At 39.1% G+C, this 22,296-nt stretch overlaps 1 protein-coding gene across 7 annotated transcripts in view; it reads right to left on the bottom strand.

Moving 5' to 3' along the window:
- Nucleotides 1–6,077: 6,077 nt before the first annotated feature.
- The window catches only part of LOC106154118 (uncharacterized), a 52,755-nt gene continuing 36,536 nt past the window's right edge, over nt 6,078–22,296 (bottom strand). For 3 of the 7 annotated variants that reach the window (XM_087014873.1, XM_087014875.1, XM_087014874.1), the window contains exons 5-19: nt 21,479–22,072; nt 17,063–21,019; nt 16,052–16,288; nt 15,411–15,545; nt 14,702–14,895; nt 14,260–14,400; nt 13,688–13,782; nt 13,203–13,380; nt 12,503–12,751; nt 12,169–12,208; nt 11,670–11,767; nt 9,097–9,221; nt 8,698–8,801; nt 8,228–8,462; nt 6,078–7,984 (exon numbers count right to left, since the gene is read on the bottom strand). In XM_087014873.1, the coding sequence (XP_086870999.1) occupies nt 7,294–7,984; nt 8,228–8,462; nt 8,698–8,801; nt 9,097–9,221; nt 11,670–11,767; nt 12,169–12,208; nt 12,503–12,751; nt 13,203–13,380; nt 13,688–13,782; nt 14,260–14,400; nt 14,702–14,895; nt 15,411–15,545; nt 16,052–16,288; nt 17,063–21,019; nt 21,479–22,072 (7,073 nt within the window). In that variant the 3' untranslated portion in view covers nt 6,078–7,293. The remainder of the gene's footprint in view (nt 7,985–8,227; nt 8,463–8,697; nt 8,802–9,096; nt 9,222–11,669; nt 11,768–12,168; nt 12,209–12,502; nt 12,752–13,202; nt 13,381–13,687; nt 13,783–14,259; nt 14,401–14,701; nt 14,896–15,410; nt 15,546–16,051; nt 16,289–17,062; nt 21,020–21,478; nt 22,073–22,296) is intronic. The other 4 variants (XM_087014878.1, XM_087014877.1, XM_087014879.1 and 1 more) reach the window with 4 other exon arrangements.

The raw sequence follows: 22,296 nt of genomic DNA, 5'->3' as shown, positions 1-22,296 counted from the left end.
ATATTTTCATTTGCAAAGCTTTAAAAATATAAGTAATACAATTAGAAACAAAACTATCAATGTGTAGCATTAAGATCTATTATCTTATCATTTTGAAAATTAAAAATTATTGTCATATGTATTTTAAGTTCAATTTATAAGACAGTGTAGTAATCGCGGAGAATGTTATGGAAGAAAAGTGGGGTAACATTTTCTGTTTTTCTCATGAGTCTATCGTTTTTTTTGTCATTTCAATTATTCCCTTTAGGTAAATGAATGAATTATAATGTTTACTGAAAACGCAAGACGTATCTTAAAGCTTTATTTTATTACGTATTATACCAACTGTAGGATTGTCGCTGTTCGTCAGAGCCAGTAAAAGCGACTCCATCACAAGGTATAATATTTAACAAGCTAGCTTTTTCCTTGCTTTGACACTCAGGGTAGCCATTCCAGGCCAATCACCAATCTGGTCTAATGTCGTTATACATTGTAGTTAGCGAATTTTACGGTTTGCTCTTTAAAACTTTTATTTAATTTTAGAAAACATTGTCGTAGCTTGGAACTTCACTTATTTTACACAATACGTGCGCTCACACAAAAACACACACAAACACACATACACGTAAACCACGCACAACATCAGGAAAACACACATACGTAAACCATACACACCGACACACACACACACACACACACACACACTCACACGTAAACCACGCACATCATCAGGAAAAGCATCAGTGCGATATTTTATGTAAAAACATAAATCGAATACTGCGAATTCGCTCAATTTTTAGTATGGAAAACATGGATTACGTCATCCAGGTTATAATAAACTGTAAACGAAACTGAAAACCAAGAAAATACAGTAGGAAGTGTCCCAAGATTAGGTAAGTGTTTTGGTCAAGTAATCACTAACATACTACTCTAACGCACCGTTAATCTGAACAGAGCAAAGCTTGGATATGGGTATTTTTACATATTAGCCCCGATGGTCTGGGGGTTCCATAAATTAACCTGTAAACTACTCAGCCTTTGCTAAGATTTACGTTTACCAGGTCAAGTTCGAAAATCAGCAGTTTGACAACGATATCGTATTATTTATACAACAACCCGTGATATCCCTAAGGGCCATCTATCCGTAATTATATTTTCATTTGCAAAGCTTTAAAAATATAAGTAATACAATTAGAAACAAAACTATCAATGTGTAGCATTGAGATTTATTATCCAATCATTTTGAAAATTAAAAAAATATTTTCATATGTATTTTAAGTTCAATTTATAACACAGTAAGAATATAGTAATCGCGGAGAATGCAATGGAAGAAGAGTGGGGTGACATTTTCTGTTTTTCTCATGAGTAAATCGTTTTTTTTTTTTTTTTTTTTTTTGTCATTTCAATTATCCCCTTAAAGTAAATGAATGAATTATAATGTTTGCTGAAAACGCAAGACGTATCTTAAAGCTTTATTTTATTACGTATTATACCAGCTGAATGACTCTATAAATAGCCTGAGTGCAGAAGCACTAATGATAGCTGAGTTCGGTTCACTGAATGAGTACAGGGTGCGTGTATATACTTACACCTTAAGACTTATTTCAATAGTTATACTTTAGCATAGCGCAGTCAAGCTTTGGGTTTGGAGAAAAAACAATCTAGTACATCGCAAACAATAACATGGGTTTACACCTCCTTAATATAAGAACATGAATTTCATAATGGTCCATAACATAATTGAGGAATAGACTGCTTTTGTTGTCATGATTTCTGTTCTAACATTCATATCTTCTGCCCCAGTTGTGCATGGGGCTCCCATAAATTCACTAGCAAACCACTTAGCCATGGCCAAGTTTTACGCTTGCCAGCTTAAATTGGAAAACCGCCGAAGTGTTAGAAAAATGGTTCATATATTAGATATCGCGCTATGTTATATAGTGTGGTCATTCTATGAATAGATATGCATTTGCGAAGGTTTACAAATTCACGCAGATAACTGTATGCTTTACAAACGCAGCCCTTGGTTGAAATGTATTATTTTATAATTCGGATATTAAAAATATGTTTATCTTTATTTGATAAAAGATAAAAAAGTTTCTTTCATCGTGGCGCATGCGCACAGTGCCTATCAATACTATAGCGAAATGATATTTCTACCTTTCTCGCCATTACAATTACGGAGGTCATGCAAACAAGGCACTATGTCGACAGGGTAAATAAGCCGTGGCTTAATGCAGAATGTGTGGCATTGAGCAATATAACAGTGCTGCTTCATTGTCCTCTTAGCGCTTGTTTATATTGATAGGAATATGTACAAAACGTTGGGGAAAAGCCAACCAATGCTATTATCGTAGCCAGGACATCATGATCAGGCATAATTCCCGGACATTTTTTAAAGTCGATACATTAAAAGAAAAATGGAGCAAGATACCCGAGCTCCTTACCTCGTGAGCTAATTTGAACGTTTCCGCTACCTTGCACAATAGCCACAGGGTTTTATATTACAAATAAAAAAAAATATCATGTTTAAATTTAGGCGCTTGCGTTGAAACTAAAGGTAGAGCACACGGGGTGACATCTTCTGCAATCACACAAGTAGACGTTTCAATATAATTAATTTCAAAATCAATATGTTTTATAGTTTTTAACTCGTGTTTTAGTATTATGCCATACTGCATACATAAAACTAACTCTGTTACAGGTTAGAACTAATTGATTTTTTATTATTTTGTCCCAGTTGAGCATGGGACTCCCATAAATTCACTAGCAAACCACTTGGTCTAAGCCAAGTTTTACGCTTGCCAGCTCAAATTAGAAAACCGTTCAACCTCCGGAAACATGGTGTATATTTTAGCACTCGCACCATTTTATGAAGGGCCGTTCATGTAATGAATAGATTTGCATTTGCAAAGCTTTAAAAATTTTTGTATGTAATTATACGCTTAACAAATGCAGATTATAGTTAAAATATATTACTTTATAATTTAGATATTAAAAAATCGATGATTATCAAGACTGATAGAATGGTATCTTTACCTTTCTCGAAAGTACAACATGTACGGTACCGTACGATAATTTAGAGAACTTTCCTTGGGCCCGTCTAAGGTCTATCGCTTTTTCTCCCCACCTTTTATGGTTAAAGGAAATGACACCATATTACGCAATAGGAATCAATTATTTTACCTATTAGGTTGAAAAATATGAAGGAGTTATTCATCCCTGGTAAAATGTGTTTACCCAAACAAGGTTGTGAATTAGAACAATGGGTTAACGCCCATTGTATTAACACAGAATAGGAAGTGACTCCAAAGACCCAAAAGTTGAAATATAACCATAAAACAGAGCAAAAAATCCTCTCCTTTTTATTTTCCTCAAAAATCCGTAGCTGTTATAAAAAAAAGACGTCATGTGCAAATTTTGGCGCATGCGTTGAAAGCATATTAAAACCACACAGGATAACATTTTCTACCTACTCAGAGGTAGATTTTAATTCCATTTCAGTTTTTTCACTCGTGCTTTTTTTAAAAAAAAAAAATTGTATTTAAAAATCACTCATTAAAACCTAACTCTGTCATAAGTATAAAAGTGTAAATAAATGAAATATTTGTTATCAACTCAAGATTTATTTTAAATAATGATTCTACCCAGTATGTCATATAAAACGATGATTCTACGTGTAAATACTCATTGAATATATAAATAGCCCTAATGCCTGAGTACTTGGCCGTGTTCGATTCACTGTTCAAATGAATACGCACTTCTTCGTGTAAGTATTGAGACTGCTCACTGCATTTTTCTTTATACTTTTTACTCCCCCTGGGCACGGTTAGTTTGTCTTACAATTGGAATTTACGGATTTCTCACATCTAGGATCCGAAATATCCTAGCTCACATGCAGTAACCTAAACTTCGCAAACACGCTGTCATACAGGGACACGCACAAATCAAACCTTCTCATGCACAACATGAAAATTTACGCATTCCTTTTTAAGTAACTTGCATGCCCCTGCAGAGAAAGAGGCTGCCATAAATTCTCTAGCAAGCCACTTAGCCTATGCTAAGGTTTACACTCGCCAGTCTATATATTGGCAAATCTGTCCAAACAGCTGACGTTGTTCAAATTATAGCAGCCGCGATACTTTGTCGAGGGCCGTACGTTAAATGATTATATTAACAATTGCAAAGCTTCAAAAATTGCAGTTAATGCATTGCAGACAATATAAGCAAAGCTTCTTGTTATTTTATATTGACATATGAATTTGATATTGACCAAAATGCTTTCAAAAAATAAATAAAATGCAAAAGGTTCAATGTCTTATCATGGCCAATATGCGTAAAGCATATTTTAGTTATCTTATAAGACTGCCTAAACTGGAATTTCCTGTCTTTCCCAAAAGTTGATTTCATTTTCATTCATTTCTTCTTGAACTTCTTTTGCAATCCCCCCCTTGTACCCTAACTCCTTACACTGTCTTTACTAGAAAGTTTTAATATATGAAGTATATGGACACTTCTCCTTCCGAGCAAAGCAATGGAAACCCAACCGACGAATCATTAGTTTACGGTTACGAGCTCGAACGTCGCAATTTGTGCTGAGGGTTGCACAGGGAACGCACAGTGGACGTGCCCTCTACCAGGTCAGCAGTCATTATTGTGGACATTTTTGCTGAGGCAAGCCATCTAGCCAGTGCCAGATATTATGTTTAACCATGCATGTTTATGATGAATAGATCACATTCCGTTATAGATATTTATTAAAACTTCCTCAATTGTTTTTAAATCGTTATCAGACCAGTTTTAAACGACCATTCACTTTTAACCACACTTTTGCCCCACGAGCTGTAACCCAAAACCTCTTTTACACATTGACTCTTCGTAAAGTGCCATAAATTAAAATATCTCATTGGTTGCAGCTGACATCTTATGTATATCTTGCTTTTTATTTACTTTAACTGTGGCCCCATTGACCACCGGGGCCGCCCATAAATTACCGTAAGCCACTCGGCCTATTGCCAAGATTTACGCTTACGTTTGAATAACAGCACCGACATATAGGCATCTTGATACTTTTACCAACATTGATATCTTATTATCATTATTATCCTATCGATGATTAAATTTGCATTTGCAAAGCTATGAAAATATACTGAAACATAATTTCTAATCAGTTTGTGCAATTTACTTTTTCTAAATTTTAACTTATAATTTTGATATTTAACTGAGCTAATTTTAATAACTTTAGAAGTGATTGAATAAACATATAAATGATATAGTAGGGTTGCACAGGGGACATGCCCTCTACCACGGCCGCAGTTATTATTGTGAACATTTTTGCTAAGGCGAGCCATTTAGCCAGAGCCAGAGACTAGCTATCTATTAAACCAGGGACACATCTGTTAATATCTAGTGAAATATCAATGTGTGTGGCCCTGTTAGAGGGAACAGTGGACGCAGTAACGTCGCTCGCAGTTATACAAGATTCGGTCGTATAAATGGCGTACAAAGGTGACAAACGCCTATACAATGAGACCCATTTGCTTTGGGAATAGTTGTGCGGCTTAACAACGTTTACTACTCCAGTTATATTATGGTGTCAATATGCGTCAATGTCAGTCCCTGGGGTTAATAGAGACCCACAAAATAATCTTTTGTGCACGGTTAGGCGGGTCCGTGCCAGGAACATGCATTAAGAGAGTTTGTAGTACTTGGTTAGCTTATATGTATAATCTGCGTTATGTTATGAAGGGCTTTTACTTCGTGCTTAGATATATATTTGCATAGCAATTCAAATATACTTAAAAAAGAATTCTTAGCCAATACATATAATTACAATTGCAATATATTAATAAATTATTATGATATTTTAAAAAAATGTCATAATCACAATTTTTACAGAAATATTTGCAAATATGAATTACTATGAATTGTAATTTGACGCATGCGCAAACACATTCTGTTCCTTTCTCAGGAAAGGATCATTTACTTTGGTTTTTTCCCCAGCTCTTTAAAAAGTCATTAGCAAAGAGTATAAATTAAATAAGAGTATGGTCATTTCCCCTAAACTGTACCAAACAAGGAAGACGGAGACAAAAATATCACATTCCTTTACAGATCTTTATTACAATAATCGCTCCTTTGAGTTTCAAGCCGAAGCTATCTTCTGGTGAAGTACACTGATTGATTATTATACAGCTCCACAGTGGTATTAGTATTAGAAGAAGCGTGAGACATACCCAAATACACTCCCCCCTCTTTCAAACAACACAGAAAAACATTTCGGCTCAGTTTTAAACGTTTATTCAAATTCTTAAATTAAAAATATAAATACAGTCTATGCCTCTTAACAAATTCTGAAACATTGCTTATAGAAAATAAACATTCTTTCTGTTTGATTGGGTCGTTTTGGATTTGCTTTTGATCTATTGGCTTACAATTTCATCCATTTATGTATTATTTGCCCTTGCTCGATTGCTCTGGGATAGACGGTGGGCTTTATTTGTACAGTGTGCTATCAGATTGGTGCCTGCTACCCCGTGTTGAAAACTTATCTCATGTAATCGCATTATTATTCAAGGTTATTTCCAAGCACAGCCTTGTCGGAGGTCTCTGACTGAGTGACTACTGACTCTCTAACAGAGGTTTTCTACCTGTTACAAAATTGTATAGAAATCTGTACAATTTGTAACTGCTACACGACCTCACGACTGGTAGAGAGTGTCTTGTTCAAAAAATCATTTAAATGCACCTTATTACGCAGCACACGTGCCCAGTACGTTAATTAAGTCAATATAGATACCCAACATATCATACAGTGTATGTACAAATATACTGAGTAGTGTATTTGGATTAGAAAAATGCTCAACTGGATTTCTTGAACGTCTTTTTTTCCTGTGTAATGATACATCGTAACTAGCACTAAGACGACAGTTTAATCAACATATACATATGTATTGATCACTTCGCATTAAAAAGTAATGATGGCACCAACAATAATAAATAGTAATTAATAGTAGTTACTTAACATTTTGGCATTTACGAGAAGTACATGTATATACAAAGTTGCTATGATATTGCTTCACTTGAGATTCAGAATACATATCTTACATGTTGGTGTGAACTAACACGTTTATTCAGATAACTATAAATTCCTAAAAACCTAACCGCCCGTGTTATGTCCTTATATTTCTTATGTGACTTTCGCCTCTGACATAAAACTGCTTCCAACTGTCAAACGGTACCGGTATACTGATGCCCAGGTATATTAACTAATAATTGTCTTTGGGTAGAAATTCTGTCGAAAAACACAGGAATTCAAAGTTTCGTGTCATCTGGACCAGCCATAGACGGACTATTGTTTAATGCTTTAAACAAAGGATTGTCGAATTTATCCTCAAATGTATATGATAGATTAATGTCGTGGTATTTCAGAGGTTTTAGATTTTTTTCGTCCGAATCGCTGGAAAACCTTCTGGCCTTGTGCCACACGTTGGTGTTTTTTACAATTTTATTTGTTGTAAAAGTTTCTTTAAAGGTCCTCCTGTTGTCATGATTACTATTGTGGGAGTTAGTGTGCTCTCCCGAACTTGCTCGCGAGGAAGCGCGAGATCGCGTCTTTTTGAAAGTTCCCGTGGTCACCAGCTGGACCCAGGCGCTTCGAGCCTCAGGGTGTAGCAAGCATCTGAACAGAAAAATTAAGAATCCCTGGAGAGAGTTCGCAACGCAGAAGATGTAAGCGAAGACGACTTTTGCTTCCCCTGCAGCGAATGCACCGAACACCCAGGTGATGCCCAGCAGCACCATAACGGAAATTGCGCCGCGGACCTGCGCAGCGGACACCTTCGGCTGCTCTTGACTCCTTTTTCCTTGAAGACCTTTGACCCGAGGTCGCAGAATGACCCTTGACACCAATACAAACACGACGGAGTTGAAGATAAGTATCAAACACGAGGGTCCCAAAAAGCTTATATAGTAGACGTAAGGGTTGGCGCTGGTTAGTCGACACCTATAAAAAGAAAATAAAGAAATAAAATACATCTTGATAAATCATTTTCCTTTCAAAAATATTATAACCATTAAAACGTACTGTGGTGCTTTATAAGAGACAGAGAGCCAAACAGACATTCGAGATTACTAAAAATCCATATTTTGCTTTTGCAATTGTGAGAAGGAGCTTCGATAAATTTTAAACAAAATAGGATCAACATCAATTATAAAGAAAACACTGAAATAAATATTGGTTTCTCACAGATCATCCCTTCCGCCATAGTTGTCCACGTTAATCCCGACTGTTACTCCGACAATTATCAGGGGGATTCCCCACGCGATCAGGAGTCTCTTTAGCATAAATCGAGGCTCGTAAGTCCTAAATATCTTCACCAGAAGCCGGTACATGTGCACTGCTTCCACTAACATCCACATCAGGGTCGTCAGGGTGAAATAGTGCAGTAGCACTGCAACAACTGTGCAGACGACCTCGGCATCTGAAGTTACAAATACAATAATAAAAAGGCCTCACACGGTTTCTTCAAATTCAGATTCTTACAAACTCGGACGGATAAAATGAATTATCGTCCAACTTTAAAACAGCGCCCAGTGGCCAACTTAACACACCCTGTCTTTTCATTATATCTTTCACCTGCCTAACAAAAAAGTGCTACCTATGCATCAGGGAAATGTCATTATTTCATTGAAATTCACAAAAATAAATCCCCTTACCTGACACTGATCTAGCAGTGCCCGCCACGAAAGTTATATTCATCAGCAGCATGGAGGCGCATAAATTGATCAGGATTTTGCCCGAGTTGTCGCCATGGAGACACCTATTTTGATAACAACGTACATTAGACGTGAATTTAGAATCACTCTTAGATACAAATTGTACCAAATTTTGAACAGCAGCAATTATACAGCTTGCACGCACATAGGATCTGTGTCATCACTATTTCATTACATTGTACCCTCTTTTGCAGCTCTGGTTCAGGTACTTGCAAAAAAGCACGGATGGGTGTGATGATTACTTTATGATGTAAACAGCGCGTTATTAAAGAGACAATACATATGTTCATCAACATTTAATAAAAATACACTTCAGAAAATAATGTAATGCATAAATACCTAAACAGTCCGTAAGTCAGAATAGTTAGCACCAGGCCGCAGAGAGAAAGCCCACATCCAATATATGAAATGAGGGCCAGGGATATCTGATGCTGCAATGGAATGGCTTCACTGGGGGTAGGATCCTGGCAAAAGAAAGGGGAAATAAAGAAAATGCACATTTTTTCCAATCTATGATGTTAGTACCAGGCGGACCCTGGATTTTGTTACCTAGCTGCCCCCCTCCCTTCCCTTCCCCTCCCCAATAAATTACTTACGGGTCATTTGGACCTTATCAGGTCAACTACAGAAAATAAAAAAGACGAGGATTTTTTGCTCTGTAATTACAGACGAAAAGCACAGTGTCGTGCAAGTGCATCAGCAGTGGCCAGGTTTAGACAGTAAGTTATGTCCAATATTATAAGATTGTGTCTTACTGTTGTGAGCTATATGTCTGAAGTAGTTACATAATATGTATTTTGGTATTATAATGATCTAAAGTAGTTATACTTATTTAAGCTTATTAAAATTTATGTAAAATTCAATTTACAACTTGTAAAAAGGTAACTGCACACGTTGCTCAATTAATTATTATAATTAGTATTACTAACCACAGGCTCTGTTACTACGGAAATAGTGATCCACAGTACAAGAAATTCTTACTAAGCACGATTAATGTTGTAAGAGGTGACATGCCCCTTTCACCGCCCCATTCCAATTACATTTAAAGGCCATGTTGGTGAAGGATCTTATATTTTAAATTTTGTCAACCCCGGTCCTGAATGGGGGTCTACATAAATTAACCTGCAAGCGACTCAGCCGTTGCTAAGATTTACGCTTACCAGGTCAAGTTCGAAAATGTAGATTGTACCTGCACATTCTTATATATAATAGCTATCGCGATAGCTTAAGAAAGGCCACCTATCCATGATTGGATTTGCATTTGCGAAGGTTTAAAAATACAATCAATACACATATTTACCAATTGAACATTGCTTTCAGTTAACATTTATTGATTTATTATTTTGATAGTAATATATCAGACAGAGTAAATAAGCCGTGGCTTAATGCAGAATGTGTGGCAATGAGCAATCTAACAGTGTTAGTGTATTGTCCTCTTAGCGCTTGTGTATATCTTGCACATAGTGGTTTGGTCATTATATGAATAGATAATTAATCTCCAAGTGTTTATTAATTTTAAAAATAATTGAATAAGCTTATGAATGATGTGGTATTTTCAACCTTGATACGTGCACAATTTAAGCACGACATGAACGCATCGGATGACACTTTCGGCCTTTTTAGAAGTGGACTTTTCAGAATCTAAATTCATTTTTTAAACTCTTCTGATAATCCTCCTTTAAATGCAACTCTCCACACTTTTATTAGCGAAAGGGTAATTAAATGTAGTGCAATGGACCTTGGACCTAAATAGGAGTCTCTTATTATGTCCATGAATGGACATTACCCCCTCCATGCAAGGTAAGGGCAAATTGTAGCTCACCTGCCTAATTCAACCGTCACTGGTAACAAAGTACCGTGTATTGTTAGGGGTAAGACCGAGGGAGACAGAGATAAAAAACATCACACTCCGTTAGATATAAAAACTAATTAACATCGTTTGTAAAAAGTCCAGGCTCTGTTACTAAGGAAATAGTGATCTGGAGTATAATAAATTCATACTAAGCCCGATTATCGTTGTAAGGGGTGACATGCCCCTTTCACCGCCCCATTCCAATTACATTTGAAGGCCATGTTGGTGAAGGATTCCATATCTATATTTTGTCAACCCCGGTCCTGAATGGGGGGTCTACACAAATTAACCTGCAAGCGACTCAGCCTTTGCTAAGATTTACGCTTACCAGGTCAAGTTCGAAAATGTAAATTGCAAATGCACATTCTTATATATAATAGCTATCGCAATAGCTGAAGAAAGGCCACCTATCCATGAATGGGTTTGCATTTGCGAAGGTTTAAAAATACAATCAATGAACATATTTACCAAATGAACATTGTTTTCAGTTAACATTTATTGATTTATTATTTTGATAGCAATATATCAACAATATGTCAGGTAATAAATAAAAAATATTATATATTAAAATAAAAATTGCATGTCGCGCATGCGCAGAAAGCATATCAAGACCAAGCGCTTTGTCATTTTTCTCAAAAGTAAATTGTGATTTATTTTTTGTTAGTTACTCGAGTTTTCAATATTCCCCCTTCAAACCTAACTCTTCACACTGTCATAAGTTGAAAATAATAACAAAACCGCCGTCGATAACATTACCAATGATGAGACAGAGCATATCTACGTTCAGGTAAGTAACTCGGTCTATAACAAGTTTCACGCTTACAAGGTTTTTATCACTAATGGGCGGTCCTACGGATTATAAGTAATGACACTTTACATGGTATCTTTTGAGGGCCCATCCATTAAAAATACAAAGCACAATCATCAATAGCACAATCAAAAGCCATTCTAAAGGAGAATTTCGCGGCAATTAGTCGCATCCGCCTGCTGTCTTTAGAAAAATGGTTGGTTGCAATTTAAATTCATAATCATAGGCTTTAAGCTGATAAATATAACTTACCAGCAGGATAGCAAAGTTGGTCAGATGGCGAGAAAAGCACGTGGTGGAATTCTCGTCCGTCGAGTTGACCTCCAGGCCGTCAGTGGACCACACTCTCGCTGAAAGATTGCATTGCACTTTTTATTTGCAGTCCAAGTTCTGGTTAACACCCATAACTAATAAATTCAATGGAAATACAAAAGATGCAGTGGAAATCTAAGTACCGGTAAGTGCTGTTTTTCACATGAGTAATAGGATGGCATAGTGCGAGTATGGTTTATCGTTTTTAAAGTAGTATTGTCCCATATGGTGAAATAAAGTGATATAACAGCACAAATAAAACTGGCAATGCCTTTACCCGGAAGTCACAAGCGTGACATCGATTGTAGAAAAAAATAGGGGTTACTAAAGGATTAGTCGATTAAAATTGTGAAACGACTTGACTTGACAATGTGGTATTTTTCTCAGCATATTCCGAGACTATAAATTCAGAATGTAAACTTCGAACACCACCCCATACCTGTGGCATTCCAAAAGGCACATATGTGAGGGGCACCGACCTGAAACGATAAGTGGTTAACGTTAGATCATGAATGAAATCCTCTACGTTCTGTATTGATCGATATATAGATCTTGCATAATAAATAACCCTTCTTAATCCATTTATACAACGACTCTTACCAAATGGGGCTAGGACCCACCAAACTACTCATTTGATGGGTCATAGAATATGATATAAAATAAACATGTTCTTACCCCCGAGGAATCAATTTAATTCCAAACATTAATTGCCCTACTAACAATCTTATATTATCAGTAAAACTGAAAGCGCGCTGAAAATGACAACTTTATACCTCCACATTCGGAAGAGTGAAAACCACTGGCTCCGTGAGATTCAGAATGCGTGTATTCTTCACAGTGGCCGCCACCACCCCTCTGTTCTCCAGGGACCCGTATTTCTCCACTGAATGGTTATGTTCCATGAAGAACTTGCTGTTAGCGTAGTAGACGAACGAAACCCGCGTAGTTGTTGCGTTGACGTTTTCAGCCTCGGACGCGGACTGTTCAAAAACCTCAGTGGGAAGGAACATTCTGGTGTTTTTCTGATTTGAAAAGAAAAATAAGGAGGCTGGATGATGACCGATTGAAGAAGGAATGCAGTGACTGAGTAGCAACTTTCCGTGCGGGGAAAAAGTCAATTTCTCTTAATTCAAAGTAACGACGTCACAATAAAAACATGTAGGCTACTCTAATAATGAAAGCTACACGCACAAACGTAAGACGAGTGGGAAGGGGAGCGAATTAATGTCCAAAATACTTCAATAAAAATAAATAAAAAATAAAATAAAAAGTCAAAAAAAAAAAAAAAAAAAAAAAAAACTCGACCTCGACCATTTATTTAAAACGCGATTTACCGCTTTACCTTACTGACCACCGACACTCATGGCAAATTAGGAAAAAAAAACATTAAATCTTCTACGGCCTATATACATGTATATGTACACCAGCTTGACTGCACCGTAGGCAAGAAGAGAAATGCATTTTATACTATACCCATTGTGTTTTGACTCCACCACGTGTTGTATTTTTTTCTTCAGAATTCTCTGGACCCCGTCTGTTTGGAAGAGGGACTTCCATGGCCTCTACGGCAATGTTGCTGGACTCAAGCTGTATTTTACTTACAGAGGTAAGGTTGACGCTCTCTGTAAAGTGCTCGAGAACTTGGAGCAATCTGAAGCAATGGGAATAAACATAAACTTTTAAAAAGTATTGATGTTTACAACAATGGATTTCACTGACAGCATTGTACGATGTATATGAGCAACTTACAAATACTGCTGTTTATATGGATTTCAGTCTAAAGGGAGAAGCCTTAAACTGTCCTTCCTGTGGCGTGTACGTTAACGTGAAAATGGCAAACCAAGACATTTTACGAGCACGTCTTCGTATCACACTTTGCAGAGGCCCACCACAAATGGGGGTGGGGTGGGGGGGGGGGGGCTTACATGAAGCTCTACAAGTAACAATAGATGGCTTACCTTTCTGCAGCGTGCGATTGGTCGTTGCTCTCGTGCAAAACCTCCTCGTCTGCGTCCATAACGTTACTGATGGTGGTTAACATGTTCTTAGCAATCTGTTTGACAGAAAAAATATCCGAGATAAGTAGTAAGCTGATAAATTTGTATCATGTCTCATGCATTTTATTCTTCCAATAAATACATTTTTTATCTCGATCGGCCAATTTTAATTCTGTATTTTTTGAACAAATTTCAGATTTTAATTAAAATAAATCACTGCATTTTTTGCTTCAAAGATTTTCAATTTTTAATCATCGGTGCGCCTTACTCCATCTGAAATTGTTGGTTGATTATAAGAAGGAATCCTTGTCCTCGAGAAACAACAATAAACTCCACGCAAAAGAAAGCCCAATAATTGAGCAAGAATAAAACAACACAAGAGATTTTTTATTTACAGGTGATTACCCCCCTCCTTTTCCGTCCTGTCGCCCAGGGAAATAACACGTGTCTGACGGCACATACAAGTTGTCATATTATAATATATGAATATTATATTAAATATTATATAAGATATTAAAACAACCACCCCTTACTTCCATGTCTACAGTGGCATAATCCACCACAATCTGCATCTCGTCTGCCACACTGGAGACTTTCTCTGGAGCTAGGTTCTCCGGAACGGACGTGGCGTTCACTGTCTTGGTGGCTACTTCTCTGGCTCCCGAAGGTCCAAGCTGGACAATAGATATTATAGTAAAAAGTTTGTGAAGTTTGGCTTGTGTTTGTATGTGTGCGTGCGTCGAAATACCACACTGTAAAACCGCATTACAAAATTTAAAGAAATGGTCTGTAAGACATTCCCAAAGGATTTTTGATGAAAAGTGACTCGGCTACAAAAGCAACATATGCAATGACTAAAATTAAAGTTGGAAATAAGGATTTGATATTTGAGAAGGGAAACGGTTGAAGGATACCCCACCAGAACATAAATCACCTCTAAAAATAAATTTAAAAATTAAAAAAATTAAAACAAACCTCATTGCACTGTTCAAGCTGTGGGGTTTCCCAGCGCGCCATGCCTGAGGAATCAACAGAGCAGCGGCGTGTTGCTTGTCCGTTTCCAGGAGACCCGTAAGGACATTCGATGCTGACCACACCCTGAGAGTGACGTGATTTCGGCCATACGAATTTGCCCTTTGAGTTGATCAAAGTCTCATTCTGGCATGTTGCTGGGAAAAGAAACAGGAAGTTTAAAGATGAAAAAGAGAGGTATCGCTGAGAGCGTCAAGGCTTCTTGTACTGTATTAATGACCAAAAAGAAGTAAGTACAAACTACTAAGTACAAAAAGAACTATTACAAATTCTAACAGGATTCTCTCACTGGTTTTGGGCTATAGGGTATGATTTATGCTACCCCACTAAAGTAAGAATGAAAATGTCGCTTGCACATAAAAACGAAGAAACATAGAAAAGTTGGACTTAAAATGAAGATCGAAACATAAAACTTAGTTTGATCCAGAAATACCCTCACTTACATGTACCCGAGTGTCACTCTAAAGCATTAGTTACCGTTGTATGAAAAACATTCGCATTTTAAAAGACTACAAATGTATTTTAAAAGACTACAAAAATGCTAAATACATAAATCTTAAGGATCGAACCAACTATCAACTTTAGTTCTTTAGTAAAACGGGACCACGCTCAGTGGTGAACTGACGACGAGTTTTTCCTTTGCTTCACTCACCGGCAATCTGACAATGTACCCCGCTGTATCCAGGTTGACAGCTACAGGTGTAACCGCTAGGACCGTCATCGCAACTGCCGCCATTTTGACAGGGATCCGAACGACACTCGTCAAGATCTATTTCACAATTTGCACCTGATGGAAAGAAAAATGAGTGCTACCTGCATTAATTCTAAAGTATAATAGGTAAATTGTTTGTAAGATCTATGATTAAGAATTGATTAAGAGGGATACAGAGTAAAAAAAAGTTTGAATGTGTGTCTTTTTTAATAATTTTTATCACACGAACTCTTCTGTTTGGAATAACCTTACGTTGTCCATTTGGGCCACAGGGACTGTCTTGTATGTAGGCAAATGTACGAACTATGTCCTATACAGATAAACCTGAGGCTCAGATTATTCTGCACATGCTGCCTATATTTGAAACTACACTGAACGTAAACAAACATGGCCACTTTTCATTCAGAGCTTCGATGTGACTATTCTGAAACATGCCTTTTCATGCAACGTCTAGAACTTTTCCATGCAAAGAGCCAACAAATAAACAAATAGAAAAAAATATTTGAGTTAGTAGGCCCAAAGCTTCTAAAAATATTATATAATGTCTAACATATTTATATCTACGAATTCTCAAAGCATACCGGTGAATCCAGCCTTGCATTCACAAAGGTACGCATTCACCCCGTCCTTACAATACGTGGAGTGGTCGGGGTGGCAGGGGGAGGAGGCACACTCGTCAATGTTAACCGCGCAGTCTGGTCCAGCAAAACCTGCCATGCAGTCGCACGTGTAGTTATTGAGAGACGGGGTGCATCGCCGGCTCGTTTCGCTGCACGGGTTGGAGGCACATAAATCAACGATGCTTTCACACTTTTCACCTATTGGAGATTTTTCAGATTAATACACAAGCACATGCATGCATGTAATAGCGACTTCGTATTTTAATTAAAATTAAAATTCTACTACGGCAATTTTAAAAAATAGAAATTAACAAGGACTGGACTGGAGGACTGGAGTTTTTATATACTTTAAAATCACACTATATACCCGCTGTGACACTACAAACGTGCACTGGAAACAAATATAACGCAAACCTGCATGTTTGTATTTTTCTACCAGCTGTTACCACGCTTTCATGCAACCCTTATTCAAAAACATGTATCTTCATGCTTTGTATTTGACAGACAGCAATATATTCAAAGCGCATAAAACAGCGCCAGAATACTGAGGACAAGCATGCACAATTCAATAATCTAACTATGCTAAACGTCCCTAGCAAACAAACAAAAATAAATAAACAAGTAAACTTATATTCAGTCTGAGTTTTAGATAACTGACGGCAACCATGCCCAATATATAGTGGGCCTATTTTTGCAGTGGATGGGTACAAAGCACAGCCACCGGAACATATGAGCCTTGTATTATTCAGAGACAACTCGATGTCATATTTAGGTTGCTTCTGAATTAATTTTTCCACGTTACAAGCACGTCTCGTCTACCTCACAGGTAGACCACTCTAACACTTGAAGAATTCTTAAGTCTTTTAGAAGTTCATTTCGAGAACTTTTAAAAGTGAAGCTGAATCGCCGTCAGTCATCTGAAAATCAGAGTTGCTCAAGCAACGACAAAAATCACAAAACAAAGGCAAATACCTGTATACCCCGGGGGACACTGACACCCATACCCGCCAACCTCGTCAACACATGTAGCATTATTGACACACGGGTTGGAAAGGCACTCATCTAGCTCATCTTGGCAGAGGTCGCCACCATAGCCTGGCTGGCACTGACAATTAAAAGCAGTGGTCATATTGTCTACTCTAACACAACTAGCATTATTCACACAAGGGGATGGTGAGCAAGGATCGGTTTCAGTATCGCAATGGAGTCCTTGGAAACCCTCTGCGCAGATGCATTTGAACGTGTTGTTGTTATGGACGCTGCACGTGGCCCCATGGAGACAAGGGCTGGATGAGCAAGGGTTCTCATTTTCACGACAAAGGGGGTCCGTGGAGTCATCTGTACATAAGCATCGGTAGCTGTCTTCTACTATTTCACAAACAGAATTTCCAACACACGGGCTGGATGCACATGGGTTGGTGAGCATTTGGCAATCTTCTCCGGTGAAATCTGGTAGGCAATGACACACCGGACCATTAGGCAATACTGTACAAGTTCCATTATTAAAGCACGTGTGTTCGGCGCATGCGTCATGTGTATCATTTAATCTGTCGCACAATGCACCACTATAACCCCGTTGGCAAATGCAACTGAACGTCTCGTTAGAAGGGTCTATTACACACGTGCCAGCATGTTTGCAGGGGCTAGAAGAACAGGAGTCAATGTTACGATGACAATTCCTCCCTGTCTTACCAGGTGCGCAAATACACGTGTATCCCATTGCCCCATCCTCTAAGCAGGTGGCCGCCCGATGGCAAGGGTTTGACGCGCATGCGTTGACTCTTGATAACTCGCAACGAGGCCCTGTATAATTTGAAAAACACTCGCATTGTGCGTCCGTTCCGTTATTCGAACAGGTTCCGCCATTTAGACAATATCCGGAATAACATGGAGTAGTCACATTCTCTCCTTCACAACGTTCTCCCGTGAAGCCTTCTTGGCAAAGGCATTGAAAACCACTGTCGGTTGTTGTACACGTTCCATTGTTCATACAAGGCAGTGAGTCACAGGCCGCAGAACCGTTAGCATTTGCGAGTTCACAATGACGACCTGCAAATCCTCTTGGGCAGTGGCAACGGAAAGTGATTCCGGTTTCCACACACGTTCCGTTATTATGACATGGGCTTGGATAACAGCTGGACTCAGTTTCGTTTTGAGTTGGCATACGTATGTTGCAAAATTTCCCTGCAAATCCATCCACACAATCGCATCTAAAATTCTGGTTTAGCTGGAAACAGGTGCCTCCATTCCAACAGGGGTTCGTTTCACATTGCAAGGCACTATTGGGATCAGTGGCGTTGTTATTTGAAAGAGGAGTGTCGCACGTTTTACCACGGAATCCAGAGGTGCAGACACAAATGATTTCACCCTCTCTCTCCAGACACGAGCCATTGTTCATACAGGGATTTGTATCACACAGGCCACTCACGTTAGTTTGGGTTCTATTTGTGTCGTCGCCCACTACAAATGTCTCACACAGCACACCGACATAGCTTTTACTGCACTCGCATGTGAAGCTACCGTTTTCTTGCACACACGTGGCATTGTTTTTACAAGGGTTTGAGTCACAGGTTTTGGTGGCGTTAGGCGTGTTAGCAGTACCATTGGCGGTAAAAGTCGTGTTTTCACAGTCCGTTCCTATAAAAGGGGGCATGCAAACACAAACGTAACTGGAATCCACCTCTTGGCACGATCCAGAGTTCTTACAGGGATTTGAGGCACACAATGTTGATGAAACGTTCTGGGTTTGGTTTGTAAATTCGTCTTCAACAAATTTGAGCTCACAGTTTTCCCCTGTATAAAGTTCTAGACACTCGCAAGTATACAGTTCAGTGTCTTTTGCCGTACATGTACCATTATTCAAACATGGCAAATCGTCGCACGGATCGACAACTTCGGGTATCTTCGTCTCGCAGTTCTCGCCTGTAAAATTAGCAGAACATACGCAATTTATGCCTCCGTCTGCTGTCATTAAACATGAAGCATTGTTCTTGCAAGGCTCGCATTCTGTGACGTTAGTACTAGCGTTATTGGGTTTCGCCATCTCTTCGCATGCTCTTCCAGTGAAATGAAGCGGGCATGTGCAGGTGTATGTGTGATTTTGGTTTCCGGGTACACATGCGCCGTTATTCAGACAGGGGTTAGAATCACAAGGGTTTATAATGGTAGCATTATCATTGGGTTCGACTTCCGTCAAATTTGCTGAGATTATCATATGTTCACAGTGAGTTCCAGTTAGGTGCGACGAGCAGATGCAGGAGTAGGAGTCTACGAGATCAACGCAAGTGGCGCCATTTTTACATGGACTTGAGAAACATTTGTTCAATTCGTCTTCACAATTGATCCCAGAATACCCAGGCAAGCAAAAACATTTATAACCACCAGGCAAGTTCATACAAGTTGAATTATATTTGCAGGGATGGGAGAAGCAATGACCAAGGTTTGTCTCACAATTGGGACCGGTATATGGATCAATACAAGCGCATTTATATGAATTAACTATAAATGCTTCTTCATCATCATAGTCAATCACTGATTGAAGACTTGCATTAAGTGGAAGGGTCGCAGTTACGTTATAAAGCACACAACTTCCACCATTTTGGCACACACTCGAGCTACAAAAATTATAATTCTGACACCGGTTGCCTGAAAAACCAGCACCGCACTTGCATTCAAAAGTACTATTAGCTCTAGCAGTGCACACACCACCGTTAAAACACACGACTGATAAGGCGTTGCTACATATATCGAAAGTTTCACATCTCTCACCAGTATATCCAGCAGCGCATGCGCATTCAAAATTGGTTTCATTGATCGCCCGACAGGTGGCGTTGTTTTTGCAGTCGGCGGTGAAGCACGGGTCTATCATTTCACAAGCTTCACCCCAAAATCCCGCAGGGCAGTCACAGGTGTAGGTATTGTTAATGGACGCATTCCGACAGGTACCCCCGTTCTCGCAGAGTCCATCGATGCTGCAAATGTCGAAGAAGTCGCAGCGTTCCCCGTAGTACCCGTGAGAGCACTCGCAGGTAAAGTTCTCGTTCGACGTAGCATTACACGTCGACATGACCGAGCAAGGATTCGAAGAACATGGATCGAAAAGGTCGCACAGTTCGCCGTAGAATCCCGTCCCACAGATGCACGTGAAGTTGGTGTCGCTGCTCCTGTTGCAAAGGGCGCCATTTTGGCAGGGTGACGAAGCACATGGGTCATAAGTCTCACAGTTCTCACCGCTGTAACCGTCTCGGCAGTGGCAGATAAAATCAGTTAGGGACACGTTCTCGCATTTTCCGCCATTAAGACAGCCTCTGATCACACAGGGGTTGCGGAATTGGCAATGGTTACCATAGTAACCATCAATACACGTGCATTTGTATGTCGCATTTTCGGTTTGGCATGTGCCGTTATTTTCGCAAGGATTCTTTGAGCAGTAGTCGAAGTACTGGCAGTTGTTACCGAAGTAGTTCTCTGTGCAGGAACAGACTTCGGTCCTGCCACTGTCAATTGTACAATTCATATTCTCACAAGTGTTCCCAACACACTTGTTATAAGTTTGGTCGCATATTTTCCCATAGTACCCATCGGGGCACTGACACTGGAAAGTGTCGGATGTCGTATTCAAACACGTGGCGTTCCCGAAGCAAGGGGACGACACGCAGGGGTTGAACGATTGGCACGTGTCGCCATAGTAACCAGTGAGGCAATTGCACTGAAAGGAGGCCCCGCCATCAGTTTGAACGCATGTGGCATTGTTTGCGCACGGAGAAAGTAGGCACGCGTTGTAGTCCGTGCAGTTAAACCCCGTCCAGCCCGGCGCGCAAGTGCACATGTAGTCACCCGCCGTGTCTGTGTGCACACACGTGGCATTGTTCCTGCACGGACTGTGCAATTCGCAAGCGTTTATAAGTTCACACGTGTCGTTGTAGTACCCTGCAAATAAACAATAAAATGTCATCAGCGTGGCAATTATTGCACAATTGATTATGCTGATAATGCTTCGACTGTAAATGTTTGATATACTAGTGAAATGGTCTGTGCGGAAAGAGAATTCACACACATAACTTGAAACTTAAATCAAAATCTAGAACGAAAAGAAAAGCGTCGAGGGTAAAGAGAGTATTTAAGCAGTGCATGTCATAACAGAATTGCCATCAGAGAAAAAATACTAATCAGGTGCATCTATTTAATATCTAACATTATAAATAGGCATAGTGAAGAGAAACGCGTTTAAATAAGCTTCAGTCAAGTGCAAAGTTTTAACTACAGTAACGCCATTATCAACAAAAACAAGCATCACGTTTTGCTCCAGTTGTGTCACACTCTTCCTCATTTCAAAATGTCGTGTGCATTGTATCGGCAAATAATGACGGTACTGTATGTGCATCTTACCAGGAGGACAAGTGCATGAAAATCTGTCGCCTAGAGGAGTGCAGCTACCTTTGTGCAAGCAAGGGGAACTAAAACAAGGATCAAAGAGTTCACACTCAGAACCAGAGTAGCCTGGCAAGCAATCGCAAGAATAGCCATCGGGTTTTGGCGAATTCGATAAATTCCGACAAGTTCCGGAATTTTTACAAGGCGAGGAATGACAGTGATTTGACAACTCACAGTTTGTACCATAGTTCATAGGTAAGCAACGACATGCATAGGAGTTGTTGCTTTTCAGATTTATACAAGAGCCAAGATTTTGGCAGGGATTAGAAAAACATGCATCTACGTGTTCACAGTTTTTGCCGGACGTCCCGGGCGGACATCGGCATCTGTATGAAAGGATAAAAGCTGCCGTAATAGAAGCGCCCAAAGTCGGCCCTCGCAAGTTCAAAGGGACACATTGGCCGTTATTTAGACAAGGCTGTGAGGCACATGCTGTTTTCCTTTCGCAAATCCTCCCATAATAACCTTCTTTGCATTGGCATTTGAATCCCGGACGCTGTCTGACAGGGACGCAGGTACCCTCGTTACGACAGGGCTTGAGGCCACACACTGGCAAAAAAAGGGAAATTAAACAAATAAGAGGTGAAGTTTCATTTGAGGAAAAACATCTATATGTAGTTGTTGCTCAGAGCTATACTGTTAAACTGGTATTATTGATTAATTCACATGTAGGCCTACTATGTACAACGTTTGAAAAAAGAAACATTACTAGTACTTATTATCGTTGGTCAATTTGAAGCAATAACCTATATAGTTTAGTAAACCCTTTATAT

Source organism: Lingula anatina, chromosome 6 (genome assembly GCF_051362555.1).
Source record: "Lingula anatina isolate TDL-2025a chromosome 6, LinAna3.0, whole genome shotgun sequence".
Taxonomy (NCBI): Eukaryota; Metazoa; Brachiopoda; class Lingulata; order Lingulida; family Lingulidae; genus Lingula; species Lingula anatina.
The sequence above is the reverse complement of the archived record's forward strand: the minus strand, read 5'-3'. Positions and strand labels throughout refer to the sequence as shown.